General features: G+C 38.2%; 2 protein-coding genes across 2 annotated transcripts; both read left to right on the plus strand.

Moving 5' to 3' along the window:
* The first annotated feature begins 594 nt into the window (after positions 1-594).
* LOC114746718 (dihydrofolate synthetase) lies at positions 595-7,041 on the plus strand. Its single transcript, XM_028934995.1, has 12 exons — positions 595-710; positions 806-873; positions 952-1,115; positions 1,442-1,539; positions 1,666-1,816; positions 2,210-2,272; positions 2,471-2,632; positions 3,286-3,477; positions 3,963-4,062; positions 4,496-4,627; positions 5,449-5,580; positions 6,428-7,041. The coding sequence occupies exons 2-12, from the start codon at positions 834-836 to the stop codon at positions 6,781-6,783; spliced, it is 1,590 nt and encodes a 529-aa protein (XP_028790828.1). The 5' UTR covers positions 595-710; positions 806-833; the 3' UTR covers positions 6,784-7,041.
* A 5,950-nt stretch (positions 7,042-12,991) lies between these two features.
* LOC114746660 (transcription factor SPEECHLESS) lies at positions 12,992-15,143 on the plus strand. Its single transcript, XM_028934890.1, has 3 exons — positions 12,992-13,378; positions 13,653-14,189; positions 15,078-15,143. The coding sequence occupies exons 1-3, from the start codon at positions 12,992-12,994 to the stop codon at positions 15,141-15,143; spliced, it is 990 nt and encodes a 329-aa protein (XP_028790723.1).
* Positions 15,144-16,270: the final 1,127 nt, after the last annotated feature.

Genomic DNA, 16,270 nt, shown 5'->3' on the forward strand with positions numbered 1-16,270 from the left:
ATAAATAATTAATATGTGTATATATTTATAAGATATAAGATTAAATATGTTTATAAAAAAACAATTGAGGATGTTAAAGTCATATTATTGTTGAGATCTACTCTGACAGATATAATTATACTTTCCAATTTAAGCTAGAAGCAGAATGAATTCACTTCTCCTGAAACCATAGTTTTAGATTCCAAAATCATAGTTTTAACCCAAATTATGGTTTCAGATTATTGGTCCAAAATTGATGCTGTTTGCGTGACATTCCACCCAAATCATGGTTTTGGAAGCCATCCAAACAGGCACTTAGATGCAAATAGAGAAGAGATTGGCTGACGTGTTTTGGCCGGTGTGTTTTTGTCTTTTTCCATACTGTTGGAACCTCCCGTTTTCGTTTGATTTTAATGAATTTAATGAAGGCACCCTTGCTGGTCAAAAAAAAACAAAAGAGGCAATTAATTGTTGGAGTTTCTGTTATTTTCCACTGGCTTCATCAGGTGGGAATTTACCTTCCTTGCGAGTTGCGATGACATATTCCCCAACTGGTTGGAGGAATTTGTTGCAAAAAATTTTCCATCCACGATTCCATAGGCGCCCTTAGTGGCAGGCGCCCTGGCACGCTCTCTAGCTTGTGCAACTTGTCCTATTGAGCTTGCGAGGAAACTTTTGTATTGTGACTTCGTTCCTTTTTACACAGTCATCGTCCGCTTTGCTTTGCTTAGGTCCGTTTGAGCACTTTTTTAACTGTAGGATCTGGACCTTTTTTCTTGGTGATAATATATGGGTGTCTTTTTTTTTTTTTTTTGGGAAGTTGCAGCGATCGCTTCCTATCAGCAAGCCTGATAATGCTCACGCTCTCCTCTGCAAAACCCGTGCTTCTGCGAGGTAGAACTTTTTTTCCCTTCATATGCACGAGATTCCCTAGGCAAGTGGGGGCCAAACAAACCATGTCTTCGCACGCAGAAGGTCCCGAAATGAAGGAGTTCGTGGATTATCTCGACTCTCTGAAGAACTACGAGAAATGGGGGGTGCCCAGAGGAGCAGGCACGGATTCCTGCCAAGGGTTCGATCTTGGTAGAATGAGAAGACTAATGGAGCGGTTCGGTAACCCTCAGTCTAAATTCAAGGTTGAACTGTTCTCCCTGTATGTTTTTTAATGTTAAATGTCGGGTATCTTATAATTTAGGACTAGTAAGAGCAAAGGGTTCTTTACTGTATGCTATGAAACTGATATTTATTCCCTAAGATTCATCTCGCCCAATTGAACGAGTCTAAAGCGAGCCGCAGAACTATTGAATGCATTATTAATGGAAATTATGAACCTTCGATGTGAAAAAGAACCTCTTTTTTCTTTTTCTTTTAAATGTATGATATTTACAGCCGCGTTTACCCCATATCTTCTACCCTTTTGAATTGACTGACTGTTCAATTTATCGACTTACTGCAATTGTAGGCCGTCCATATTGCCGGGACCAAGGGAAAAGGATCAACGGCTGCGTTCATTTCTAATATTCTGAGGACAGAAGGCTATTCTGTTGGGTGTTATACTAGGTAGAGTGCCCATATAATAATTTCCAGAGGATTTTAGTATTTGCGGCTGCCTGTACTTTCAACTTTAGCTGTGCCTTCATTACAACCTGTATATCAATAACGACAGTCTTTATTTTTCTCAAGCAGCCCACATATCCAGACTATAAGGGAACGCATTTTACTTGGAAGATCTGGCGATCCTGTTCCAGCGAAAATACTGAATTGTCTTTTTCGCAGGATCAAGCAGAATCTTGACCAAGCAATGAGTGAGGAAAATGGTTGCTTAAGTCATTTTGAGGTGTTTCAATTGTATAAAATTCTAAACTTGATCAAGAAACTAATGTTCTAACTTTAGGAAATTATTTATTCTTCTGCCTGCTGATGAGAAAATGTCTGATCAGTTGATAGCGTGGAAGTCAGCATATTCAATTTATTTGGTCATTTTTCATCTCTGGATTAATTCGTCATTATTGGTTACGCTTTTGCAAATAGGCATTGTTGCACCCTGAGTTCATAATTTCATTTTGATGCTTGCACTTCTCTAACGTTCTGTTATAGGCCTGGTGAATATTTTGCTTTGGTTGAATGTTATCTCTGTTCTTCACTTCAGTTATTGGTGCTCGATCCTTGGTATACAAAACCAACTTATATAGTAATTGACTAACTCGACTTAATGATGGTGGTGTTTTAGGTTTTCACTGCCATAGCATTCATCCTATTTGCTGAAGAGAAGGTTGACATTGCAGTTATTGAGGTTATATTTACTTACACGTGATATTTTGACAGCACAACTTTACTAAAACTCTTGGCTGATTCTTCTGATTTTGTATCTCCCCCCAGAACATGCTTGAGTTGTGGATGTCATAACTTCTATTGCCAATAACAAGAAATCAAAACATGGCTAGTGTGATACAAATAATAATATCATTTATTTCTTTTCAATTTTGGATAGGCCGGGTTGGGAGGTGCACGTGATGCAACTAATATTATATCCCCCTCTGGACTTGCTGCATCAGTCATAACCACTGTAGGTGAGGAGCATTTGGCTGCTCTTGGGGGTTCTTTGGAAACTATTGCGGTAGCTAAGTCAGGAATCATAAAACAAGGCCGTCCAGTTAGTTGTTTCTCTCTTTATATCTCTCCTGTGTATGAAAGTGAATTATTAAACCTGATTAGATCTGATCCAATTCTCATGCACATGTGTGCATGTTATGGTGGCAACTATTTCTTAGTACGTTAAGTAACATATGATGCAATTTTAGCTCTTATGTACATGATTATATACAATGTTAGAAACATGGCTGCTATTAACGTTACTCTCCATGTTCAAATCGTGGCAGGAAGGCATCACTGTTTTTATAGTCTTTCGTCTGCCCTGACCCCTCTGTCTCTTAAGGGGCTCTCTTACCCTACTGGCTAAGCGTTCAAGAATAATGTTATACCTGGTTTTGTATCGTTCTTCAAACATATTTATCTTAATCTCAAAGCTTGATAAGCAGCTTGAAAATATTCAAGAATTGTCGTATGTTTTGCTTGTATAATGCTGACATTGCATGACTTAAAAACAGACCATCAGATGAGGGTTTAAGGTTAAAATAAAATTTTCTAATTCAGTAATTTTAGGGTGTCGGCTAGGTGATCCAATTTGATGTTGCAATGCTGAGGTAGCTATGAGGCAGGACAACCATTTTTATGTTGTCCAATACCATTAATATAGTGGACTCCATTGGTTCCATCAATTTTGTTGACTACACAAATATATTTCAGCTGGTGCTTGGTGGGCCATTTCTCCCTCATATTGAGCACATTATTCGCCATAGAGCAGCATCCCTAGACTCACCAGTAGTGTCAGCATCTGATGCCGGGAATAGATGTTCCATAAGAAGTATTGGCATGCTTGATGGCAGACCTTGCCAATCCTGTGATATAGCAATAAAAGTTGAAAAAGACTTGGAGCTGGTATGACCTTGGCTTGTTGAACGTTCATTTTTTATTCATATTCTGCATCCCATATTCATGGTTGTGCTTTTAAAATTTAATTTTAATCAGTACTCTTTAAAGATAATCATTTGTAGTCTGATAATGACATTCATTGAAAATGGTTTAGCGAGCAGCTTTTGCTGTGGATAATTGTCAAAATCTCAAAATGGATATGATAGTATTTGACATAGTGAAGAGAGTTGAGAAATAATGACTCAGTAAAAGAACTCTTAATTTTGAATAATAATTTCATTTCTTGCTTTGTATGAAGACCTAATTTTTATGGCCCCATTTGCGTGCGATGCTGCTTTGCATTTGATGTCATCTCATGATGTATTCTGAATGTCAAAAAGCACCGTATTTCTGTTCCGCCTCTGCCTGCTTTTTAAATTGGTTCCCACTGCCTAGTTGCTATTGTCGATCATTTGAAAAAACATATGAATGATTTGTGTATATTCATGCAGTCCTGTGACTTACTTGATCTGAAGCTACATCTGCTTGGAAGTCACCAACTGCAGAATGCAGCAACTGCTACTTGTGTGGCACTTTGTCTTCGTAATTTAGGTAAGACTTTTCTATGTTCTGCTCATAAATTTGTGCCCTTCCTATTAGTTTCTTAGCGATTTAAATCGTAGATATTTCTAGGCTGGTTTATTACTTGATGTTTAGATGTGTGGTTCTTCATCTGTTCAGGGTTTCTGTAAACTGTGAACAGATAGTAGCCTTTCATATTGTCAAACCTTTGCTAAGATACCATTTTATGCTATAGAATCCACTATTGTCAAGACATCGCATCTAGTTCCTTAACTACTTTAATAGAAGTCTTTCTTTTCTTTTCTTTTCTTTTCTTCCTTCCTTCCTTCCTTGTCCTCCTCACCATGTAGCAACCTTTCTTGATTCATATGTTCTAATTATTGTCATCTTGACACATCAAATTAATGCCTTTGATTGTTAAAGATTAACGTCTATCGAAATGCATTCTTGTTCGGATGATCAGGATGGAGAATTTCTGACAAGTCTATAAGGGCTGGTTTAGAGCATACATGCCTTCTTGGAAGGAGTCAATTCCTAACTAATGAAGAAGCTGGAGTGTTAGGACTTACTGGAGCAACAATATTGCTTGATGGAGGTTGATTCCTACGACTTTGCTATCTGCTTATCATTTTACGCACTCACGCACACACAGAGTAACCCAGACTTCAGAATTGTTGAATTCTAAATGATGGAGTAACTTTCTTAACATGGTCTCACAAGGTTCAAATTCATGACTTTGTTCGTGGGATATTGAGTCCTTTCTATTCAACCTGTTAGTCTTCACTCTTAATATATTTCAAGTGTTAATCTGAATTTGGTGAAGAAATGGTTTTGTCGAATCCTACAAAATTTTCCGAGTATAAAAAATCTAGATAGAATGCACCCTTCGTAGTTTATGTAGTCCTGTAATCGGAAATTTCTGGGGAACTAAGTAAGAAACGGAAAATTAGATGAGAATGAATGAAAAGGAAGGGTTAATCAGATTATGAACCAGAATCTCAATCTCATAGCCCGACAGAGTTAAAGTGGAGAATCTCCAAGATTAGACTGAATAATATTTGAAACATATTGCTGCCATTCAAATACCATATATTACGAGGACATCACAGCAACTGAACAAGTGAACATATCTGTCTCCTAGGAAATTGATATCAGATCCTACATAGTAAAGTGTCATTCTGTTTCTTATAAATAGACCTGGAGGTAGTACTAATTTACAGCCTGCTGGCGTGGCATTAGCTTTACTATTGTTTATTCCATCTCTCGTCTTGGTACTCTATCATCTAACTGGAAGAAAGCTCTTCGATTAATGGAGCGTATTGTAAGAGGAACTACGGATTTTCTGTCGTGGTGCCCATGAATAATTCATGAGGACTAAATTTTACCCTTTTTTTTTTTGCCGGCGTATTGCTGTAGCCCATACCAAAGAATCTGCCAAGGCACTGATGAACACAATAAGGATGGCTTATCCAGAGGCTCGATTGGGTTTTATTGTTGCTATGGCAAGTGACAAAGACCATGTAGGTTTCGCCAAAGAGATTCTCTCAGGTAAATCTGTCCATTGTGTTTGTTTAGTATTATGTCAAACTAACCACATTCCCAAGTTTGGGGACACCAGAGGTACAGTGTTTTAAACCAATCTGAGCCGCTGGTTCAACCGATAAACTAGTTGCTGGTCTGATCTTGAATGGTAGCCAAATGGAGGAACATTCAAGGTTCAACTGGTGTTAAAACCTGTTAAAACCGGCCAACCCGGTGTTGAACCGGTTAAAACTAGTATAATCGGCATGTCAAGTTGTCAACTAATCGAACTAGTTATGTTCCCACCCCCCCAGGGGGGATTTCATCTATGTTTCTATTATTAATTTTTAAAATTATAGAATATTTATTAACTTTTTAAATTATATTTTTACTTCTTATTTCCATTCACTTTTATATATATTTTTTCAATTTTACTGCTTTTTATTTGAAATAAGTTTTTAATGTTTTACTTATTATTAGTATTTTTTTCCTTATTTAAAATAAGTTATATGTTTAAAACATACTGCAATATTATTATTATTATTATTATTATTATATCTTTCTTATTCATTTAATTATGATCCGTTTGACTACTGCCAGTTCATTGAACTTTGATCTGGTATTCCGGCTAGTTTAATGTTCATTCTGGATTTTAATTCATCGATCAACGGAAAAGGCAGATCCTTTAGGCTTTGTAAAAGACTTATGATTTGGGTGACATCAGGATGATGGCGTCAAATAATAAGCATCAAGCAGTAGGTTTGAACCGATTCCATGCAACAAAATATTGCATATCTTCGATGCATCATTAAGTTCAGCATTGTGGATGAACGTGTATACCAGTGATGTGAATAATTCCACCGCATTTGTTCAGGGGAGCATGTAGAGGCCGTTGTGTTGACTGAAGCCGTGATCGCCGGAGGTGTAACTCGGATGACGTCGGCTGAGTGTTTGAAAGATTCTTGGATTCGAGCTTCTGAAGAACTTGGCGTTGAAACTGTTCACGACGCAGAATTGATCGAGGATGAAACGGCCCCTTGCGCGAGGGATTTACATGATCACAGAACTGTGTTGGCTACTGAGGGCTGTTTAGAGAGTTGTTTGAGAACCACAGAGAAGATTTTAAGAAGAAATAAAGGGGTTGAGAGGGGTATCATTGTCATCACAGGGTCTCTGCATATTGTTTCCTCAGTTATAGCTCGTCTCGGAGGTGAAGGCTATTTACAGTGAAGCTGTTCGCGTATTTCCTCTACTGGATGTCGTCGTCTCAGTTGGCAGTCAACCTTTGTTTTCCCCCTCATGGAGCACTGCTAATCTGTAGCTAGCAATCAACCTTTATTTTTATAAGTTACAATCAAGTGTTTTTAAATTATGTCTAGGGTCTTCAGAAGAAATAATTTTCCTCAAATAAACAGTTAGTACTAGTATCTAACAAATTCCCAAAAATAAAAATGCCCAGCCACATATGTGAGTATTCGACGTCGGCTAGCTGGGGTTTCACCTTGTGTATCGTGTTCATGACTTGAGTATCGTGTTCATGTGCATGCTGCATGGCATTGCAAACCGCCAATTGTCTTGTAATTTAATGATATGAAAGCTCTCTTTACAAATACAAATAGAAAGTTGTGAATTCTATCTGCTAATTTTCCATTACTCATTAGTGACTGATCAATTTCTCAATACTCATTAGTGACTGTCTTTATAATTCAAAAAATAAAATAAAATAATAAAAAACGTAAACATCTACACCTTGGGGGGAAAATCACGAGAGGTGTCACAATAGGGGAGTGCGGCGGTGTATAGTATTACTCCCTCCGTTCCTTATTATAAGAGACATTTAATGCTTATAGTATGTTCCTAAATATAAGAGACACTTAAAAGTTGTCTCTACTTTTTTGTGTTGATTTCTTATTTTACCCATATTTATTATCTCCAACTCATACTCTCTCTCCTTCCCACTTCTCTTTCTTTTAAGAATTTACTATTGTTCTCTCTCATGCTCTCTCTCCTTATTAATGAGGGTATTTTTGAAAAAAAAAATTATACTTTTTACACATTCATTGTTCTTAACTAATTTTAACTGTTTTTTTGATCAACGTAATTCGGTTATTTGTCTCTTATAATAAGGAACGGAGGGAGTAATGTTTAGATCAAGGTCTCGGCCAAGCTTTAATAGCATTGATGGCTACTGGGCTGTTACTCTCTCCACTTATAAAAGCAAGGGCTAAATAATATAGATTAAAAAATTATTTAAATTAATAAATTTTATAGATGAAAAGTATCAATAATCTGTAAATTTTATACACGCAGAGTTACCACCAATAAAATTTTTAATAATACTTTTTCCAATCTTTCCTGAACAAACATATTATTTCTTGTGACATGAAATGATTAATAGGCTTTCTATGTTATCATATAGCAATATGCTAACATCATCATCTGATTTTGACATTTAAAATATGAGAATTGCAAAGAAAGTAACAGACTGGGAATCGCACATAAAAAATAGGAGCAACTTGTTAATGATCTGAGAAGAGACAAGGTCATGAACTCATGGGATAGGGAAGATGAAAATGAGAAAGGAGGGAGTGAAAAGTCCCCATATGTTTGAAACATTCCCGCGGCTAAGTGTGGGGCTAATCCTAAGTCTCAATGCGCAAAACGGGAAGCATGAATTGATATCTCACTTGTCGCTATCGTCAAGACTCAGACATTCATCTTTCAATTTTTATATTTTGTTGGTTTTCGTAGGAAGCCCCAACAATAGCATTCATATCAAAACTACTATGCTGCGCCAAGGTACGTCTTTTACGCCCACTCCCACTCCAATTATTTATACGCTGATGCCTGTTCCTTTTCATGTAAAAGCATGCTCCTCCTTTTTCTCGAAAGAGAGACGTCGCAGCCATCCTTGTCCCCATCCCCATCACATAACTCACCGGACAAAACTCTCCAAAAAAACCCGTCAAACGGCTTATTATGGACACGTCAGAAATGCCACACGCTCTTTCTATTCGATAAAAGGCTTGAGAGACAATATCAGCCAATAGGTGCCCCATTAGCCATTTCTCTATGTTTTTCCTTTTCTTTTTTTTTGGTTACTGATCTTAATGTTATCCCCCTGATTAGAGGTTTTCTTAACTGATCTCGGTACCTCCATGACCGAGTTGCCAGCATATCCAATTTTCCTTATTGCCGCTGATAGAAATATCAGAGCAAGTAAGCTTTTCTTTTCAGTTTTGAAATATTCATGCTTTAGTCTGTTATACAAACTCAAATACTTGAATCATGTTAGTGCTTTTTGAAGATAAATATATATTTATTATTTAGTGGGAAAGTTACAAGGTGATTGTTTGGGCTTTAAGTGATGAGAGGGGGGTAAAAAAAGAGCAGTCTTTTTAATATGCCGACAAGCGCATCAAGGGAATTTAATCAAAATGGGATGGACGGGTGCACCGAATATAGGCAGGGAGGACAGGGGATAGAGACATGACAGCAGAGATGGGGTATGGAAATCTAACAGAGAATCAAGCATGTGGGACACAATACCAAGAAGCCCAAGGATCTCTTCACCGGCCCAAGGGGCGACGGACAAATAGGAGGTGAGAGAGAAAGGGAAAGAACATGACAGGTTTAGGTGAAAGGAGCAGTAATGTTTTGCTCATACATTTCGTGGGTGGGCATTCAATGTGCTTTCAGATTGGGAAATGAATGAAGTTTTCTTAGAGCGGGACCCGCCCTATTCATTTCCTTTCTCCATGTCATGTTTTTAAGTTTTGTCTCACACAGCCTTGTAAATGATCCCGACAGCCCACGAAAATGCTGAGAAACTATCAAATCTAAATCTTGAGCGACGATCATTAGCTACCAGATACTGCAGCCATTGTCCGTTTCCAATCTTGGAGCCCTATCTAGGGTGCTGTTCTACAGAAAACTTTACCTGCTGGAATCTTCTTAAAATAGAAACCAATAGATATAGCAAACCTATTTAACCTGTATTAACTCCAATCATAAAGTGTCTGCGATATGTAGACACAGGTTTACCCATTTCGCATAATGCGGAATGTTTGCATGTATCTATACCATTATTTGTCCGCCTAGCGAGAGTCATTGTTTGAAGTATGTCATAAAAGGAAGTTCTGTACTTTGGCTAGCTAGCTGTGTTATCCATGGACATTACTCGCTAGATACCTGATTAACTAGCTTCAACCATCATTTGTCTGCGAGAATGCAACGTAATAGTTATGGTTTTCACTCGCTATAATGTTGGCACAGAAGAACAAAGCAGGGCAACCTCTGCAAGTCTGGGAAAGGAAGATTTAAAAGGGAACGGCATCTAGAGGACACAGACCACAAACTGCCGTAGCGAAAAACCCAGTTTAAGCATCAGATTCTGGGGCTTTACAGCGAAAGTCATGATCAAGGTACTGTTCCCCATACCGCTTTTAACTGTTATGCATGTGTGAGAATCTGAAACAACTTTAATCTTTGAAATTCCCAAGTACACACTGAGGCTTGCATGGTTGCATTACATTTACATGGCGTAAAAAAAGTAAGATGCTATGATTATTATGCATGTCACGCTATTCAAGACCGAGTAAATATGGTGGCAGCATGCAATATTCTGCTCCTTAATAATGATATATTGGCCTAAATTGAAACCCCAGTTTGGTTTGGGAGAGAGCAGAAAAGGTGGGTTGGTCGTTGAGAGTGGTAAATGTGAAAATTGATGTATGATGCCAAAGAAATGGACGCATTCGGAGGGACATAAATGTGAAAAACCCAAAATATTGTGGATTGAATATGAATTAAATGAAACGCACTCCCATGCTGAAACAAACAATTACTGCTCCCCCATTTGTCACTCACTCAGACCAGCCACCCCTGCCACGGTGAGCCCTCCTTCCTCGCTCACAGAGAGAGAGAGAGAGAGAGTGAGAGAGAGAGAGGGAGAGAGGGAGAGAGAGAGAGAACCACATTGTCACCTTGTGTATATCATCGTAGACACGGAGATGCCGTGCCTGCTCATTGAAAGCCTAACTTCATACCAATAATCATTAATTATACGAATGTGAAACTTTAAAGAAACGAGAACAAGTTGCAGATCAGTTTTGCCTTATTAGTAGTCGTCATTGCTCCTCTCTGCAACTTTGTCCTCCTCCCGCCCTCCGTCATTTATTTCTTTCATCCATCTATCCACAAACACTCTGATTTTTTCTTTGTCCTCTCTAGCAGGAGCAATGTCCATCTTCGTAATTTAGATAATAAGGTGCTCATCATGCTAATTGAGATCTTAGCAATGTCTTAATTGGCTGATCGGAGCTTAGCTTTTTTTCTGGGATGTTGGGATTTTTTATCGCCATTTATATTATCCTCGAATCCTGCTCAAATTTCTATCCGCGCCATCAACTTCGACTCGATCTCCGTCTGAGTTGCTGTTGCAATTGAGCGTTTGCATCCGGCCAAAATCCCCCCTTCTTTAGTTTCTCTGCCATTATATCTCAAGATGCATTTAAACTGAGCGACCGTTCAAATTCTTGAGAAGTTGGATTCTTTCTCCGTCATTAAATGTTTATATATAATTAAAAAAAACCCCAATTAATCGCCATATTTTGAGTCCTAAATAATACATTACATTTTTCAGACTTCATGTCACACTTTGGTCGGTCACCCTAGTTTCAGAAATAATATATATAAATTGAAAAATTAAAGTAAAGAAATATTTTATTACTATCAGGGTTGATATAGATCATTATACAGTACAATTTTTTATAAATGGACTACTTATTAAACTTATTAGACAAACACACTTGTGGGGAACGCATGCGTCAACTCATGTTTGTTAAGAAAACCAGATTAACAAATAAATTTGATGTATTTTTGGAAGATGGAAAATTAGCACCCGCCCTTTGGGGGGGGGGGATGGGGAATGTAAAGACATATATGCAGAGTTCGTGAATAGGAAAGTAGCAGCCAAGACATAGACGACAGAGTCCAAAATTTATATATGCAAGTGCCGTGACTGGGTGGGAACTGTATAGTGAGATTTCATTCAGAACATTCTCCACTTTTGGCTTTGCAGCAATAACGGTTTTTCCCGTAAAATCAACCAACTTCATGCCGCCTTCATTTGTTCTTTTTCCCCATAAAGAAGGTAACATCTCTAGCTTCTCTTTAAAATACTTCCACTGCCATCTCTGGCCCCCTCTATCAATCAATCTCATCCCATCACCTTCCTCTGAACTACTTGCCCATTCATTAAAATACATGTTGATATGATCGAAACTAAATAGTGGTTTTGTCGTCCTGAAACCATTTATAGGCTCCGCGAAGCAAATTTCTCGAAAACGTTATCATATCTAACCTTGAATCCTTTTCCCCACGAGCAAAAATGTCGTAAACTTCAGCTTATTAAGTTTTTTCCGTTTTCCTTTTTGATGTCATGGACATGCATGAGGGGGTTAAGGGGTTTGACGTTGCATAAGATCACATGTAAATAATTATTATTCAAGAACCATTATCAGGCTGCTCATTGCTCACAGGATACGAAGCACTAATTGTCAGCTTATAACCATGTTCAAGAGTGAAAGTTTATGAACTATGCGCAAGATGGTCTTCAAATTCGATGTTATCAATATCAGAAGCATCTATCTATCTATCAATGAATTAATAATGCAAGGTACATTCAATTTTAAATGTTCATTGATCATCTCATCTAAATTTCAAAACATCTTACTGAAAACATTAATGAAGGAGTGCAGAGGTATTTATGAAATAGCATCTATGGATGTGCGTAGATACCCGACCTGCTCTCTCTCTCCCACTCCCTCCCGCCCTCTAGGATCCTAAAAGAACACACACTCCTTGGTTAGATGCATATACACCATCTCTTCGAGTGGCAGTGGATGAATAACAAACTATATTAAATATACACATAAGGCTCCATTAGCATCATTCATTATGTTTCACTCTATCCTTAACATTACTGGCTAGCTCTATAAAAATTAAAAGCCCTTTTCTTTTCCCCTCTACTTCCCTCTGCCTCCTCTCTCTATCTCAGAGTAACGGCTCTCATTTCTTTGGTTTCAGTTATTAGTACTGCGTGGAAGTCTGATACTGCTTCTGTTCTGCACTACCTTCAGTTTGGGATTCTGTGCACCACTCCTACCTGATTCCCGTGAGATCCTCTTGCTTCTAGCCGTTTTACAAAACCCATGTTTTCAATAATTAGAACCAACGGCATACATACAAAAGGCTCTTATTTTTGATAGCGATCGTTTATTCTCGATCGCATCATCATCTTCCCTCTCTTCTTTCCTGGCTCTTTACAACCCCCTTCCTCCATTCCCACCCTTCTTTTCGTTCCTTCCTCAGCCCTTTTTCCCGTTCCAAACAGTCCACGGTTTCCCCAACTCTTCTATTTACGTAAAAGCGTAAAATGGATGACAGCTTTTCCGATATCCTTGAAGATAAGGAATTTGGTGGGGACGAACTCTTTGCCATTTTGGAGAGCCTTGAGGACTTCTCCGACTTTCCTCCCGTTGATGAAGTTGTTATCAGCACTAAGGAGAACGAGGAAACTTCAAGGTTCGCGTCACAAAAATCAAGTTCTTCAAGTGCTCTACGAGAGTCTGAAGAGACTGAGCTTGAAGCTTCACCTAAGAGCAAGAGACAGAAGCTCGCACCCAACACTTCGTCAGAGGATCCAAACCCAGATGGCCAACAAAGGACATCTCACATCACTGTTGAGCGCAACCGAAGAAAGCAAATGAACGAGCACTTGTCCGTCTTAAGGTCACTTATGCCAAACTTTTATGTCAAACGTGTAAGTCTTATCTCATCCCCTAGAAATTAGAAGTAAAACTCGATAAAATGTTAACATATTGACGATATAGTTTGCAGCTTGATTTTATGTACGTACACCATGAAAAAGATTAACTCGTCTGTTTGCATAATGTTTAATAATTAATACTTACCCATTAATCGTGCATGCAGTCTTGACTTATTAATAATATTCAAATGCTGCTTAAAGTAAAGTCGCTTAAATATGAAGAGTATTTCGTCCTAATTAACTTGTTCATTGGAAATGGTTTACTTAGGGAGACCAAGCATCGATAATTGGAGGAGTGGTTGATTACATAAACGAGTTGCAGCAGGTTCTACAGTCCCTGGAGGCCAAGAAGCAAAGAAAAGTATACAGTGATGTACTAAGCCCAAGGCTAGTCTCAAGTCCAAGGCCTTTAGCTCTTAGTCCTAGAAAACCCCCTATGAGCCCTAGGCTCAGCTTGCCAATTAGTCCCAGAACTCCACAGCCAGGTAGTCCTTACAAGCCCAGGTTGCAGCAAGGTTACCTTTCTCCAACCATCTCCAACTCTCTCGAGCCATCTCCTACCTCTTCTGCTGCTTCGTCCTCCATTAATGATAACATCAATGAGCTAGTGGCCAATTCCAAGTCTGCTATGGCCGATGTGGAGGTCAAGTTTTCTGGGCCACACGTTCTTTTGAAAACAGTGTCTCCGCGTATTCCAGGGCAAGCTTTGAAGATAATATCAGCACTTGAAGACTTATCTCTTGAAATCCTCCATGTCAGCATCAGCACCGCTGATGAAACCATGCTAAACTCATTCACTATTAAGGTACTATAATATATCAACTCGTTCGCATTTTCTACTTAGTCTTTAGTTTTTAATCATTAGTAAGTTTGTTTTTAACATTTTTAAGTAAAGGTGAAAGCAGTTGATACAATAAGTTGTATGAAGCAAAAGTTTCAGGTGGTTTCTCTTCCAAGTGTGAAGACATAGAAAGAAATAACTAGGTTAATTAAATACAGAACGAAATACAGTATATGATGAACGAGACCCAACCTCACTCTCCCTTTATCACGTGTGTGGACTGACAGTACTGCTTCTCCTTTAGTTACAATTACGTGTGGATTTTATACACATGCAATGTGTGTAAAAAAAAAAAAACTTCTCGTTTGTTGTCCATGAAAATGCAGCCTATATAATACTTGTTGCATAACTAATCTTATGTGGTTCTTTCATCTATCTTCCTTAATCCCTTCTCCTTTACCGGGTTGGATTTCAAGTACTATATTGTCATAATAGTGACCTAAATTAAACTGGGTGTACTAAGAATAATAGTAACTCAGATTGCTGATTACTTTACTGCTGACTAGAATTACTGGAGAAGGAGAATAATGGTTGCTCTTCCCCTTTTCTCTTTTTGGTTATTTTGGTGGGAGGGGGCTGGGGTTGGCGAGTAGTTACGCTGTGCAGTATCTACCGCGATATATGAATCAAAAATAAATGAGATGCTAGCTGTAGCGAGACTTTCAGACAGTATATCTTTCATTTAAGTGTCTGAGATAGCAGGGAGATACATGGCATCTCTCACGCATTTCTCCTGAACTTGTGAGGAAAAAAGTACTAATAAGAAATTGTTATAGTGCTGTGTCGTTTTGTTTAAAAAATAATTTATTATGATCGGGTGTGCTATTAATAGCTTGATTTTCTGATGAATAGATTGGAATCGAATGCCAACTCAGCGCCGAAGAACTGGCTCTACAAATCCAGCAAACATTCTGCTGATGAATCTACTAATTCGAGTTAGTAGTGTGCAGGATTAACTTTAGATTGATGCTACTCTCTCTCTTTTGATTTATCTCTTACAGTGTCGCAACTTGCACGTGATTACATAGACAACGGGAGTTAGCTATTAATTACTAGCTTTTCGCTTTTTTCTTTTAACTGCTGTTTCAAGTGTAATTGGTCCTGAAGCATATAAATTAGGATCTTTTAGAGTTTTTTAGCATAAAGTTTCTTCTAGAGTTTGGAGAGGGACAGACTGACACCGAGTCAAAATATGAATGAAACTCATTATTTCTTTCTTTTTTCGCACCCTCCTTCTCGCTCTCTTTTATTTTTTTTTATATCTCTCCAAACTCTATAAAGATTTTATAATAAAAAACTTTTCAGAGAGCATACTTGTGTGATTCTATTGTAACTGAGCACCTTCAAATTTCATTTTCTTACGCTTGAATTCCAATTCCATTTCTTGAACTGAAGCACATGGTGACTGCGTCATAGTGCAAAAACTTGCATAAGGTTTGATTATTTGTGGAGTCTCCTCTTTCAAGGCATTTATTAAGTAGCAGCATTAATGTTATTATCGCTGCCTTTGCTAGTCTAGGTTTGCAGTGACTGAGCTGGAAGTTGGATGCTGGAAAGGCCGAAAGGGACTGCTGTGTTTAAAAAAAGAAAAATTAAAAAAAAAAACATAGCATCTTGTGAAAAAAATAATATTTGTCGGCCTCCCCAATTTTCATCTGGCCAATGACCTATGATTGCTATAACTATAAATGAAACCAAGCACCAAGATCAGACAAATATTTGCCCTTTAAATAACAAGTGGGCCGATTGCAGGATAGATATATGCCAGTCAATTCAATCATGAGTGTTCTGTACCCAAAAAAAAATTCAATCATGACTGTTTGGGCCCCAAATTTATTGACATGCATCCCAATCAGAGTCGCGAGGGACAGACATGTTGAGCCCCTGGTCCTAAATTTTGGAACCAAGCTTGTACCTCGTTAACCCCAAATCCGTGAGTTTTGAGCTGCCCTGTGTTTTCTCCATAAAATTAGCTCGCTGTTGAATGTTGGAGAGAGAGATTCGGGTGGGCCATATTGCTCCATACGTGGCCACAGAGCCAAAGT

This window comes from Neltuma alba, unplaced genomic scaffold, assembly GCF_004799145.2.
Source record: "Neltuma alba isolate B1F8T4 unplaced genomic scaffold, ASM479914v2 tig00005084_pilon, whole genome shotgun sequence".
NCBI lineage: Eukaryota > Viridiplantae > Streptophyta > Magnoliopsida > Fabales > Fabaceae > Neltuma > Neltuma alba.